General features: G+C 38.6%; 1 protein-coding gene across 1 annotated transcript in view; it reads left to right on the top strand.

The window, feature by feature from the left end:
* robo1 (roundabout, axon guidance receptor, homolog 1 (Drosophila)) overlaps positions 1-15,000 on the top strand; it is a 365,788-nt gene that overhangs the window by 280,376 nt on the left and 70,412 nt on the right. The window contains 1 exon segment of the mRNA XM_048160983.1: positions 11,251-11,408. Coding sequence (XP_048016940.1) covers positions 11,251-11,408 — 158 coding nt within the window.

Below are 15,000 nucleotides of genomic sequence, written 5' to 3'. Positions count from 1 at the left end.
GGAGTTATATCAATAATCACCCTGATGCTCTAAAGCTTTACAATGGCAGTGCCCCCTGTTTGAAACTCAAAAAAGTGCATCCATCCATCATAAACATACTCCACATGACTCCAGGGGGTTCATAAAGGCCTTGTGAAGCGAAGCGATACGTTTGTGTAAGAAAAATATACATATTTAACAGGTTATAAAGTAAAATGACTAGCTTCTGCCAGACCGCCTTCCATATTCAGCTTAGGAAGAAAGCATAACTGACGTAGCTTAAGTGGTCTGAACTTAAGAATTTAATTTATAACGTGTGAAATATGGATTTTTTTTCTTACACAAATATTGTAATGAGATGGGATGGGATTTTATGGGATTGCTGTCTCACACTAATTTGCCCTGTTTAGAAAATCTGACCCTAGGTATCCCACGATGCAATGCGCTCAACTTCCATTTTCAGTGTGATAAAATAAATTACACAATTTCTTGACTCATTATTTGATCAGACTGCCAAATATGAGACGTTTTTACACAAAACTGGGCTTAAAGTACAAAATAGCTGATATGATAACTGGACTCTCAAGATGAAGTCATGTGACAATTAATGTAGCAAACTATTTTTGAAACATTGAGCAATAGAATAATGGCTACTGTTTCACATCCTATTTTTAAAAGCTAATATGCAGTATACATTGTAAACTGCACAGTTTTCAGTAAGTCGTAGGCTAGTATTCCATTCCCAACATAGCCCTGAGTGAATATCAGTGTCTGTCTTTACTGTAACCTTCTCACTCTTTGTCACTCTCTCTCTTTTCTCTCTTTGTCTGACAGTGTTTTATGACAGTAAAACAGCCTGTATTATGTTTCCTCCTCATGTGACTGACGTAATCCCAATTTCTCATTCTATTCAGCACATTACGGTCTGTCACCCTCTCTCTCCAGTTCTCTCTCTCTCTCTCTCTCTCTCTCTCTCTCTCTCTCTCTCTCTCTCGTACACAGACTGTTCGGCATTTCAAAAAACAGCTTGCAAAATAATTAGTTACAGATATACATTGCCAAATGGACACACATGATCTCAACAAACTAAAATCTCAAAACCAGCTTCATTTTTTCCACCAACTGGCTTTACAATATTTTATACTATACCTCATCTTCCCAGAATTCTCTGCTGGAATAATGACCATTCTTTTTGAACATTTTGCACACTAATACAAGAAAATGAGGCGTTTACTATATATATATATATATATATATATATATATACATATATAAAACACAATATATATATATATATTGTGTTTTATTTTATTATTTAGAAAATGAGGCGTTAAACTGCACAGAACAGAGAAACCTCAGATATTTTGATGTGAACTCAAATCTGAATTATTGCCATTGAACGATTTGAGAGTATGAACATTTATGACATAAATCCAATAGTTTCTGGTTCCCAATGGCATTGTAGAAATGTGCTATTCGCTGTCAGCCATGATTTGTTTCGTAGTAGGGATGTTGAAACTGAGCTAAAGCAAGCAGTATTTGTTGGTCATGTGACCGGTGAACCCTTTGTTGAGTATAACAGCTTTTATTAAGCTACTGATTTGACTAAAATGCACATTTTTATTTGTGTAAAACGTTTTAAATGATGGAGTACATGCACCTTTAAGACCTCACTGCCTGATTTTCTTGAGGTACTTGGGATATTTCTGCTGAACAAACCGAAAAAAAAAGTTAAAGAAAAACAAACCAAAGTGGTAACCAGCACTTAGTCGAAACCACTGATCCTTTCTTAGCGATCGCGCTGTAACTTAATGTCCTGATATATCACTTTACCCGTCACACTGCCAAGACTCAGTATTGGCCTTAAGAATAAATAATACATTTGTACTCGCAGCTCACCGCAGTCCCTGATCTCCAGACCCACGTCTCCAGAGTCTTTTGACGGGAAACCAGAACACAGTTGAAGTAGAGCTGGATTAACCCGCTCTCCTGCTGCTGTGGGCTGCACGATCTACTTTTGTATACTTATTTATGTTCGTTTTATGTGGATTTATGAAGATGTGTTTAGTGTTTATGGCTTTGGCTCCCAGAAAATGAAAATGTGTATCTGTATGTAAGACGATGGAAACAGCACACAGGCTAGATAACTACTCCAGCTGTTGAGTTTTCTTGGCAAGCTTCCTGCTCCAATCTTTCACACACGCACACATTCATTTCTGCTTGTTACTCTTGGTTGCAAATATGTGGAGATGGTTGCCCAAAGCTTCTAGCATCTAATCCTTTTGTCTGATTTCGTCGATTTGTTTACGCACGAAAATCAGATAGTTTATGTATGCGGCAAATTCGCAATTTCGGTGCAAAGCATAAGAATAAAGCTCCAAATCAAGCCAATAAACAATACAATTTTCTTTCCAAACAAAAGAAAACCAAACGCTGGTAGTTCTGACCCATGTCTACACCATTATCTAACCACAGAGGAAAACTTGTACTTGTAGAGTAGTATGTGGTGTGCTTTGTGTGTGTGAGTGTGTGTTTCTGAAGACCTCAGGCTTATGTTACGGCCCCCGGGGCTCGATGCCCCTCTGCGTGCGCTCTGGAGGTCGTCCTGCTCGCCGTGCCCTAAGCAATGTCTGCGTGCTGCTTTTCTGCTTCATTTTGAACAGAAATCGCCAGAACAGACAATAGGCATGCCTGTGTGTTCGCACTGACAAGAGCTTTCATTTGCTCAACTGTAGTTTTCTAAACAAATCATACATTTGTTCAACCACTAATTGTGCAAGTAGAAACTGAAGATGAATGTTTGACCTGAAGAGATCTAACAAGAGCCCAAATTTGTTTGGTTTATCGTTGATTAAGTTTCCCACAATATGTCACGAGGAATGCTAATGCCTCTCTAAAATTTGTGTTGCCTTTTACTGTTACTGGCTAATGGCTTTTATATTTTATTTTATTTATTTATTTTATTTAATTTTATTTTTTTATTTTTTATTTTTTATTTTTTTTATTTTACTGACGCTTTTATCCCAAGTTATACAACAAAGCGATTCATATTAAAGTGATTTATTTATTTATTACATTTTATTTTAGAAATAAAAACAAGAAAAAAATAAGAAATCAATAATGTTCATAATTTTTAATGATTATGAGGAATACTACAAAGCTGATATTTTATTTTATTTTATTTTATTTTATTTTATTTTATTTTATTTTATTTTATTTTATTTTATTTATTTTTTATTTTATGTTATTTATGCCTTTATCCAAAGTGACTTAAAATACAAAGAGACAAAGAGATTCATATTAAAGTGATTCATTTATTATTATTTTATTTTAGAAATAATGGCAATGGAAAAAAGAAGAGAAATAAATAATGTTCATATTTTTTAATGATTATGAGGAATACTACAAAGCTATTTTATTTTATTTTGTTTTATGTATTTATTTATTTTATTTTATTTTATTATTTTATTTAATTAACCCCCACTCTTAAGTATTATATTTTAATTTTGCTATGTTTCTAATTAATTTCTGAGCTTTTTTATTAATTATTTTATTTACATCTTGATACCAAATATGTGCAAAAGTATATGGATGTAAACCCGACACGATAACTCAAATCATGTGACTTGTTGAGCTTATATATATATATATATATATATATATATATATATATATATATATATATATATATATATATATATATATAATGACTTTTGTATAAAGAGGGACTGTAAGGAGGAGGCCTGTAAGTAACAACCTATTGACCACATAGCAACCACCCACAGCACACTAGTGGCTTTTGCATAAAGACCTCTCATTATTATGTTCATAAAATGTTAAAATCTTAGTCCTATTTGTCTGTGGTTTTCGGTGGGACTCATTTTATTCTTGCTGTCCGCTAATTTAAACCATCGTTCAGCTGCTCTCTGCTGTGGCAATTTAACCCACGTAGCTACATGAGGACCTGTCAAACGCTCTGCTGCTCTGCTCTTGACAAAAAACCCTCCACACAAAACAACATCACCACTAAAGTGGGCCGATATGACTTGTTTGGACAGTATATTTGAAAGCTTTTGTTATTATTTCAGAAATGTTTGTTCACACCCCCTTGCCATCATTGCGACCCTGTTGTTGTTTGACAGCGATTATGAACGGACGCCCCACGGCGCTTCTGTTAATGACAGCAGAAGCTGAGCACTGTGTGAAATGTGACAAAGGCTTGATCAAACTAATAGCTACTTTGTGTTTCCTTTGCCTCTGAGGTTAAAAGAAAAAAACAATTGGTGACTGTGATAACAGCGTTTCCAAAACCGGCCACGTTGTATGAGATAAATGATATTGTACTGCTGAAACTGAGGGGTAATAGCTCACCCAAAAATGAAATTCTGTTATCATTTACTCACACTTATGCTGTTCCAAACCTGTATGAAGGTATTTTGAAAGTCAATGGGGTCCATATGACCACAGAAGACAGAAAGTGTTCTGGTTAGAAATTACATGAGGGTGTGTCAATGACAGAATTTTCATTTTGGGGTGAATTATTCATTTAAAAGAGCTACATTTTCCCGGTCTGCCTTTCTGCATGCTAAACATGACCAAAATCTGGTTTGGTAACCTCCTGCCATTCTTTGAGCACCTACAAACAGCTTTGACCATGTTAATAAACGGGTATAGTGAATAGACTCTCTTGTCTTCTGCACTTTTTAGGGTCGCCTTTCTGAACAAGGCAGGGGCTCCTATCAATAGCCGTTACATTTTAGGTCCTCTTCCACTAGACTTGATGAATTAGCCCTTTTCTTAGTCCACCACCCTAAAATAACAGGTCACTAAAACCTGACAAGTACTATTAATCAACCGAAATGGTTTCCATTCGATTCCAACTTTGCTTTCGTTTGGCATTTCCAGCGACTTGTTAAATGTTTTCATAATCATAGCCAGTTAGGCCAAGTTTGAATCCCTGACGGCCACCGAAATGATGTTTCCTTCATATTTGTTTATTGATAGTAGCGTCATTGTTTAAATCTCTTGATTAGAGCTTCCTCTTTTTTTCCTCTCGTAATCCCTTCTTGCTGGAACCGGCTGGTCGGGCGAGTTAGGAAAAGTCTCCCAACTCTCGTCCAAATGTAACTTCCCCCCCCCTCTATGTTAACACTCTTTAGCGCTCCCAAATGAGTTATAAGACCCTCTAAATCACCCCACTGAAGTACACTACATGTCCTGTACCGTGTCTGCCACCCCTAAAAAAACAGGTCACTAGGTAATTGAATAGTTAAGGGAGGACTTGTCCTTCATCAGTGCCAAGCAAAGCATATGGCAGTAAAATCATGTGCCTGCTGTTTCATTTCCACAGGCCCCCTGAAGACTAACAGACCGTGGAGGGGTTGAAAAGAAGCCTTTATTTCCACACACACATTGAGGCACATCAGAGCACGAGCCTCGTTTTGAGGTCATTGCGGGAGCGATAGGGGAGATTTAATCTGAAACACCACTGTCAGGTGTGTTGGTTAAGTGTAACGGGTGACGGGTGCCTCTTTTCAAGCGTTAGTTTGTTGGTTGCCGTTCACATACTGTCTGTTTATTTCTGCATAGTTGAAGCGTATGCCACTGTTTACCTCATGGCCAGATGCTATACGCACTCTTGCACATGCTCAATAGGAACCGTATTGGTTTAAAGTGCCAAAATTTGGTTTAAAGTCAAGCCAAGTCACCTTTATCTATACAGCACTTTATGCAAAACAGATAGTTTCAAGAGGAAAACAGGACAATAACAGAATCAATGATTCAAACTTCATCAAATATTAGACAAATTCAAATTTGCTCTACAAACGACAATACTGTCATTATTCAGATCAAGTTAGTTCTTTGTTGATTCAGTTCAGTTCAACAACTTTGTAAAGTTCATCAATTATGAAATCAGTCCAATTCAGCTATAAGCAGCTCTACAGAAGGCTATGGTGTCATTCATTAGCTTGAGTCAGTTCAATGTGGGTTCAGATCAATAACGGTGTCAATATTGCAAAATTAATCAGTGTTGAAAGTTGTGAAAATTATGTCATCTTGGACTTAGATAATGCTTGCCATAGTAAAGACTGTAAGTCTATCCCTCACAGCCTTGTTTTCATCTGTGTTAAAGGTGTAATAGGATATTTTCGGAGAGGCTAGCAATAGCGAGCTAGCTTTCAAATCATAACATCCCACCCTTCCCACCCTTCAGAGCGTCTCCAAAGCCACGCCTCCTACAAAACACATGAACGCACACACAGCTGCTCTCGGCAAAGTGCCACAAGAAAAGGCATTAAACTATCTCATGCCTCAAAGCACGTAACATTACAATAATAATGAACATAAACAACTTTAAAGAGCTCTGACCTGTACCACTTGACTGCTGCAGATTCATTTTTGTGTTGATATTTTTGACATGAAAACGCATAATTCCGAGTCTGACTGAACAGCTCCGGTTAAAACGTCACGGGTTACCATCTCTTATGGTAGTTATGGCCTGAATGCAGCATAAGCTTTTTGATTCGGTAGGAACTATAAAAGGTGGCTGCTGTTTGTTAGTGGTGCTCCGTGACTGACGTCTGTCTACATAAACTCTGCATTGCGCTGATGACGTCTGCGTGAACAGGGTGTGCGAGGGAATGTAAAAACATACGTTGACAGGCAGGTAGGACATTGTATTAATAAATTTGGACCGAATTTAATGATTGGATGAACATTTTATTACCCTACGCCTTCCACAGACAATATATATACAATAACATAGTGATTGCAACCAGGATATGAGGAGACTTTCAAACAGTATAATAAAAAAATGTTTCTGTAGAGTATCACCTATTGCACCTTTAAATTCAATATAGTGCCTAACCTAATCAAGGTCTATATTATTAAATATTAAGTGTCTTTCAGATCCCAACTAAGCAATTCAAAGGCAACAGTGGCAAATAACCTAACTCCATCAGGTGACAGAAGGAAGGTAAAAAAAAAAAAAAAAAAACACCTTGGGAGAAACCAGGCTCAGTCAGGGGGCCAGTTCTCCTCTGGAGAATGTGCAGAAGATTGCTTTGTTACCTTTGAGATCGCGCATCGCGTCCTGTCTCCTCAGAGACACCTTATCCGTGCACACACCAGACCTTGACCGTGCCGCCACATGGGCGCAGGAGCAGGGGGTTAACGCACCATAGCTGGGGGCCTTCCTTTGAAGTCGAGACTCACCAGGAGTGCGGTATCAGCTGCAGAGAGCAAAAGACTTGTAAACCCCAGCGGACGCCGCAGCTCCAGGCAGGGTTAGCTTGCTGTGAATGCACTTGCGGGGTTGTATCCCCCCCATCTCCTCCCAGCTCTCTGCTGCTAATGAGAGCAGCGTATCGATCCGCTCTTTGAGACTCTAGGCAGGTATAGTGTGTCCTCTCTAAAGTGTGCATTTCCAGCGGCAAGTTCTGGCCCTCACCAGCCCTGGAGACCCTACAGACAGCAGAGAGAGTTCAAGCATCAGGCAGTGATGAATGAGGTGGGCACTCATGATGGTTTGGTGGAAAATAATGGAGGGATTAAAGAGGCATTCGGTGAGGTGGAAGTAAACTTGTCCTCTAGATGTTTGGCTAGCTAGTAAATTTTGCATTTATAGTCCATTTTACTATGTGTAGGGGGGTGAAGTGAAGCGATGTGTTTGTGTAAGGAATATATCCATATTTAACAAGTTATAAAGTAATATATTCCGCCAGACCACCTTCTGCATTGAACTTACGAAACTTTCGTAAGTTAAATACGGAAGGCGTAGGACGTAGCGCATGTGTTTTGAACTGCGAGAGGCGTTACACTTTCTTCATAAGTTGAATACTGAAGGCGGTCTGACCTTTTAATTGTAGTATTTAGTTGTTGTTTTTTTATTTAGACATAATATAAATAATATAGAATTTTAATATCGGCCATTTATATCAAAAGTACTGTGGTATTGCTTTACTGTCACTATTCCATGGTGCCGCCACAGTAGTTTTTGTAATGGCAAATGCACACGTTTTTTTGCTTTTCCTACCTCTTCTCCATTCTTCAGAACTGATTCTTTTAGCGGGTGGTCTTCAGTGTTGGATAACCAGCGACTGGCATGACTCCAGCTTTAGTCTGACCTGCAATGGCGCGTTGACCCAGGGTGCGGAGAGCGTTCTAAATGAGGTCTCGCTCTAATTTGTCATCCCTCCATTTTTGTATTATGTTTAGCAGGCACCATGTGGACAGATGATCTGGAGGAGAGGGAATGTGCGGTGGTGTTCCATGGGTTCACATCTGGGAACGATTGCGTTCGCATATGCACATTGTTCATGTGGACTTGTTCTCGCAAACCTGACGTACATGTTCTGATTTCTCCAAATATTCTCACGATTCCGCAGTCTCGTCCCAATGACATTTCGCTTTGTACGTGGACAGATGCTGGAAGTTATGGATTGTTTGAAATAAGTGATAAAACATGATGATGATCACAGTTCCTTTCCATTTCTATAGCAGAATTCCCCACGGTTTGAAACCTACAAAATTAGGTTAGTTCTAGTTTGGTGAACACATTGCCGGCTAAGCTAGTGAAGGACCAGGTTCTTGCTTTTACAATTATTCTGAGTATTTTGGTTTAAAAGTGCAAGTAATCCTATGCTAGCTGAGGTTAGGCGGTCTGGTGGGGACGAACCAGCACACCAACATCCAAAATGCACTATAAGCTGAGCTTTTCAGCATGATAATGTTTAGGAAACTTCTAAGCAGATAGACATTGTGATTATAATACATATTTATTCTTCTGTAACTGCTATATTCTGGTCGTTCCCCATGGTTTCTCTTCAAGGCCCACAATCCTGTTCCTGACAAATCTCCCTGCGCCTTTGCCAGCTCTGGGTTTTTGAAGTGCTTTTTTTAGCAAATCTCCAGTTCCCCAATGGCTCCAGTAGAACACTCCAGAAACCCTCAGTGGTGGCTCAGCAAAATCCATTTCATTTCCGCCCTGCAGAGCTCATACTATCATCCCTCTGTAGCCTGTGTGTGGTATTAAATATTCATTTCATTAATGTCGGAGGCATATCAACACAAATCTCATTTTAATTTGACGTTACCACATCTGTTTCAAATTTCTGTGAAGCAAAAAGTTCTAGAAACTGAACAACCACTTTTGGGTTGCCACGTTTAGTACGACGTGAGGATTTGGATGGCAGTGAAGAGACTGAGCAAACAGTAGTTTGTGTTCAGATTTGATACTCTTTACACATAGATGGATCATTAGAAGTTGGTCTGCTCATCCAAAGCTCATCCAAAAAATGATATGGCCTATATTTTGCAATTAATACAAAAATGAAGTCATATAATTACTGGGGATATACTTATTGTGGTTATTTATTTTGCTGTTTTCATTCAGTGTAAATTTTGATGAGGAGGTATACTGTATATTCACCTTTGCATCATTTTAAACCAATATGACTTTATTTTTTTGTTTCATTGAAGAAAGTAGGTTATATTACTTTTTTGGGTGAACTGTCACTTTAAAGAGACGGGCTTAGGTTCTCTCTCTCTTACCGTCACTCTTTCTGTCTCACTTCAGCGGTTTATATCATTTCCAGGACTCTATTCCCATTTTGTAGACACATGTTCAGAACTTGACATCTGTACACACACACACACACACACAACTTTCCCCACAAGGCCCTGTTAGAAAGCAACCATGTTATCAAGTTTCTCAGCTTAGGGTGCAAATCAAGCGTGGGTTGGTTTCACACAACTGTGCAAACTCAATCCAAGTTTGTTGGTCCGCTGCGAAAATCAAAGTCCCTGAGCTGATCCACAGACAGCGAACACAGTTCACATTAGACACTGACCCTCATCTCTCTCTCTCTCTCCACCGGCCAGAGATATTCTGGTGTACATGTGTGTCTTTTCTCTATAGACTGCCTAATTAAGCCGGTCGAGGAAAACGAGATGCCTGTTGAAATCCTTGGATGGAAGGAATGATATGCTTGAGAGGTTGTTACAGAGAAACGATGGAAAAAGAGAGTGAGAGAGGAGGAGAAGAAATTATTTCCATTTCTTTCAGCGAATCACCTCCTCTTGGACTTTTCAGTGGGGTAAAGGAGGACTTTTACCTGCTGTGACATTACAAGCAGTAGAAACTGGAATCATATGGCCAATTAAGTGCTTAAAGTCTTAAAGGAATTTGGAGGCAGTCAGGAGTTCAGGTTACCTTGAGCATCTCACTTTGATCTAGCGCTGAGGGTAATCGTGCCGACAGGAACACGTTCAGGGGCGTGAGAGCCAAAAGAAGTTTGCGTTTCTGTCGACTTGCACTTACTTTTTATGAAAAGGGGATTACTGATATGTTCTTAATTATTTATGTAATATTTATTCTTTCAACAAATAAGAAAAAATGATAAAATATATATTTTTGTACATTTTATGTTAAATGAATTAAAAAAATTAAATAAATGTAATTTTAAAATGTCAAACTAAAAAACAATTAGTTTAAATTGTAATAATATTTCGCAATATTACTGTTTTTACTGTATTTTTCAAAAACATAAACAATTGTAATGTTTCTGAAAAGATTACCAAGGTGAACTTTAATTTTCTTTGTAATTATGTGTTTAATAAGATCAGAAATGTGCTTTGCAAAAGCAAATATGGTTGGCAGCTCACTGGGTTTTGGAAAATATCTCATGTCAAGTTGCCGTGTTTCACCACATGTGCTTTTCCCATGTCATGTGTGTATAATTTAAAACATTGGACTAATCTAATGTGCTGCTGTACAGTATCTACTTGACACTGAAAGGAATGCTGTCTCGGATTAATGGGAACGCTTTAAGCAAATCCATCAGAAGGGTAAAAGGGTCGACTAACATGCTTAGACTCTCAAATATACAGTGTGTTTTTGGGTTTGGGCGTTTAACTTTTAACGCCCGGCGTTATTGCACACTTCAGCAGTGGTCTAGATGAATGTTCAATCTTCACTGCTCACTTGTGTCCCACATTAATATCACTTACATTTCCATGCAGGAAGAGCACTTTATATTTCAAACCCTCTTTTGTGCCTTTTTAGCTAATGTAAACAGAAGTTTTAGGTTTAATCTTTGTATGTTTGAACTAGATTAGAGGTGGCTTGCACTGGGCAAGAGTAGAAAGATGTTCCTCTTGTGGTTTCTAATGTGTTATTCCTCTCCTTTAAAAGTTAGCATGAGTAGTTTCCTGATAGAAATGCTGTTTGAGTTTCTAATATCCCTGTTTTTCTTTCTCCCTTTTTAACAGTTCTTCGGGATGATTTCAGACAGAACCCTGTGGACGTGATGGTGGCAGCGGGCGAGCCAGCGGTCATGGAGTGCCAGCCGCCCCGCGGACACCCTGAACCCACCATCTCCTGGAAGAAAGATGGAGTCACCATCGATGACAGAGATGAGAGAATAACGGTAAGCATTTCTGATAATGTTTCCTGTTGAAAAGACCAGCTGGTTAGTGCTAGTTTGGTGCTCATCTAGCTGGTGGAAGAGCGTTTTACACTGGCTGGTTAAAGGAGTACTTCACTGCTTACAAAATGGGCTTTCAATAAAGCCTGACTAGAGAAAACAGAGAAAAATGGCTGTTGTCAAATAGGTAGGAAAATTTTAACACCCATAATGCACTGGGCATGTTGCCGTCCAAGGCGACTCCCACCAGATACGCTTACCAGAGTCAAATACTGCTTTGCTTTAGTAGGAAATACTTCTTAGTAAACTTTTAATCTTTTAATAGTGTCAGCTTGTATTGTTCCTGGGTGCAAGAATTCAAAGAGTAAACATTTAGTGGAATGTGAGTTACTTTTGGTTTCCTGTGAAGGATCCAGCATTTTGTAGGCAGTGGCTAAAGGCTGCAAAGAATCGTAAATATGGAGAGAATTACACGACAGAAAATCTGAAAAGCCTCACTATTTGTAGTCAACATCATTCAAGCTGGATGATTTCAAACACAGACCAAACTGCCATTCTTTTTTCCCAAAGGAAAACGCCGGTGAGTACAGGTAAGAAACCTGTTGCCATAGTGTTCCATTTTCACCATAATACTGTTTTCAGTGATAAAAACTGTTCTGTTAATAACCCTCTGCCGATCAGACTGTCCGTGGATGGGATACAAAAATGCAGAAGTATAATCTGTAGCTGTCAAAAGTCAGAGAAACCGCAAAATGCATCACCCAGCGAACTTTTGCTGAGAAATATACATGAATTTTTCGGTCCGTGTAACATGGATAAAGAATAAACATTGTTCATTTACATTTACTACCGACATTGTAACAATATAAAGCAGGGTGAAAATCGGCAAAGTTACACTTAAAGCTCAGCTGACAGGATTTTTTGGATAATACGAAAAACTATCCACCTAAAATGTATCCACCTAAAACAGTAGTCCCACTGCAAAACTGATGACTTGAACAAATTTAGTGCGCAAATTACACATATTTTTTTTTATGGATGACTTACTGTTGTAAGCTTCACGTCCGGCCTTGTGTTTGCAAATTAAACCAGGTCCCTTCCTAATTTTCATTTTAGAGTTGCTAACGAAACCCTGCTGATTCGTTAATAAAAAGACACAGCGAAAAGAAGTTCCTTTATTTAATGCATGTGGATAACAATTGCTTCTGCTGCATTTTTCAAGCAAATGAAGGCCGATTAGGGCTTCTGCTGATGAGTGTTTAAACTGCGTCGTGGCCGACTCTGTCAGGGAAAATTAATGGAGCCCATTCATCTGATTGGAAGGGCATGTGGGAATGAAAGTTTGCCTTCGCCAGCGTTCACGAGCCGAAAACTCTCTCTCTGCTGATTTAATGCAGTCTTTAAACCAGGGCCACCAATTAGGTTTTTCTAATTAAATGTGTGGGAAATTAAGTAACTGGATCAATCAGGCCTCTTTTGTCGTTAAAAGAGTGACTTTGATGTGCACGCTGCTGCTCGTTTTCCATGTGGCTTATTTGTCTAGAATAAGGGTAAAGGTGGTTTGGGGGGGTTTTGTTATTTTTAATCAAATCGTAGACAGGGTTTTTGAGAATAGCAATTTAGTGCTTAGCACTGACTATAAAGGCAATGAAGGAATGTGTTACGCATTCCAAAGATCCGACAACGTGTAACTATGGTTTTGTTGTGATTGTGCTGATTAGGATGAAGCTGAATCAAACAAGATCAAGTTTGTTGTTGATGTTAGTGGTGGTGGTGGTGTATGTGTGTTTAGCTTATCTCCAGTCTGCAGTCTACAATTTTGTAGACATTAAACTGTATGGTCATCTCAAACACACACACACACACACAGAGAGAGAGAGAGAGACATTACAGAGTATAGGCGAGGGTATAGTTGTTTAGAACTGAAATATGTGACTTATATTTAATCATAGTGCCTATTTTACAATTTGTTTAGACTTTTTCGGAGATGCGAGCTTCAGGCCATTAGCAGCCATTCAGTGCTCGTGTACCCGCCGAGAACAGCTTCATCTTGGCCAGTGCTTCAGGGATTTGTTTCTTATAGTGGTTAAACATGAGATATATTTCATTTTGGTTACATAAAATCATATCTTATCATATTCTATTACTTGTTCCAGAGCAAATCAAATTGGGCTATGTTACATTTAATGGTTTAATATTAAGGCTATATTTATGAGTCAGTCGCAAGAGACTTTTAAATTGAAACTGACTTTTGTAAACAAAGGAAGTTGTTTTAGCGCTGTTATGGAAAATTCCCTTAACTGTAAAAAGGACAAATACAAAGATCGCTTTCCTCAGTGGACATTCAAACAGATTTTTATAATGGATATAATATTATGAACATTGACCTGAAGAATGAATGTTATATCAGACACAGGTAATGCTCGCTCCGCTCAGGCGATCTCTCTCTCTCTAATACTGTACAAAATACAATGAGTTTCAATGGAGGGACTCAATATTCCTTTGTTACTAGTTCTAAAGTGAGGTTTTGAAATTAGTATTGGAGGCTTGGTAAAACTGTCAACTAGAGATTTGAATCAGTGGCGGAAGGAAGTAGTTCTGCACAAAAGAGGGTTTTAAAGACACTCTGTTGTTGTTCTTTTTTATTTACGCACTCGTGGTGTCGTACTGTTGTATAAATGCAATATCACACGAGTAGCCGTGCAATATGGCTGTATATCAGCATACTGTGATTACCTACTGGATTTCTATTGGAATATAAGATGTTTTTAATTAACATCATAAATTTAAAGCGGTACAACAATACTAACAGTACTAATATATTTGAATATATTATATTTAATTTTTTATTGCATTACAGCAATGAGACTTGAGAGTGGCCATTATGCAAATGAGAATACAGAATGGTTTAATTGTGCAAAGAGTGTAAACATGTTTTGTTCCTGTAAGAAGCTTCTTTGTTTTTTGTTAAGGGGCAAAATGCAGTTCACAGCGATGAACTGATTTTTGTTGAAACATTGGCTCAACTACAGCTCTGCATACAGTAATGAGCATCAACATTATACTTTTGTTTTGTGTTCCACTGTTATCTCTAAATTAAAGAGCTCCAATGTGGCCATTAATTGCTTTTCAGCAGTAATTGCTGCAGTCTGCTTAAATTAACTGGAGCAGCGCGGCAGATTGAAGCTTGTGCTCCATATTGTTTTGCAGCTTTTTGTTCTGAGTTGGTGTGTGATTATCTGGCCTGCTGAATGACTCCACACCGTGAGCCCTGTACGAGCAGCGCTGCCAAACCACACGAGACAAAAGGCGTGCGAATAAAGCAATCTCCCAATGCTCAGATTGATCACATCCTCAGCAGGCTGAGGACAGAGGGAGCGAAGGTGGGTTCATTGACTCTGGACCGACAGTGAAGCCGCCCTGCCGTGATGGAACTCCAAATATGTGTCTGCGTGCGCTTGGGATGTGAAGAGGAGTTTTGGGGCTGTCTAGCAGAGCTCTGCGGCATGTTACGTGTCATATTTTTTTAATGTAACCTAGCAAGCTTCCTATCTAGACAACAGATTTTAGGTTTCATAGGTATGCTTTCATATTA

Source organism: Megalobrama amblycephala, linkage group LG16 (genome assembly GCF_018812025.1).
Source record: "Megalobrama amblycephala isolate DHTTF-2021 linkage group LG16, ASM1881202v1, whole genome shotgun sequence".
NCBI lineage: Eukaryota > Metazoa > Chordata > Actinopteri > Cypriniformes > Xenocyprididae > Megalobrama > Megalobrama amblycephala.
Note: the sequence above shows the minus strand (reverse complement) of the source record. Positions and strands in the feature narration are given on the sequence as shown.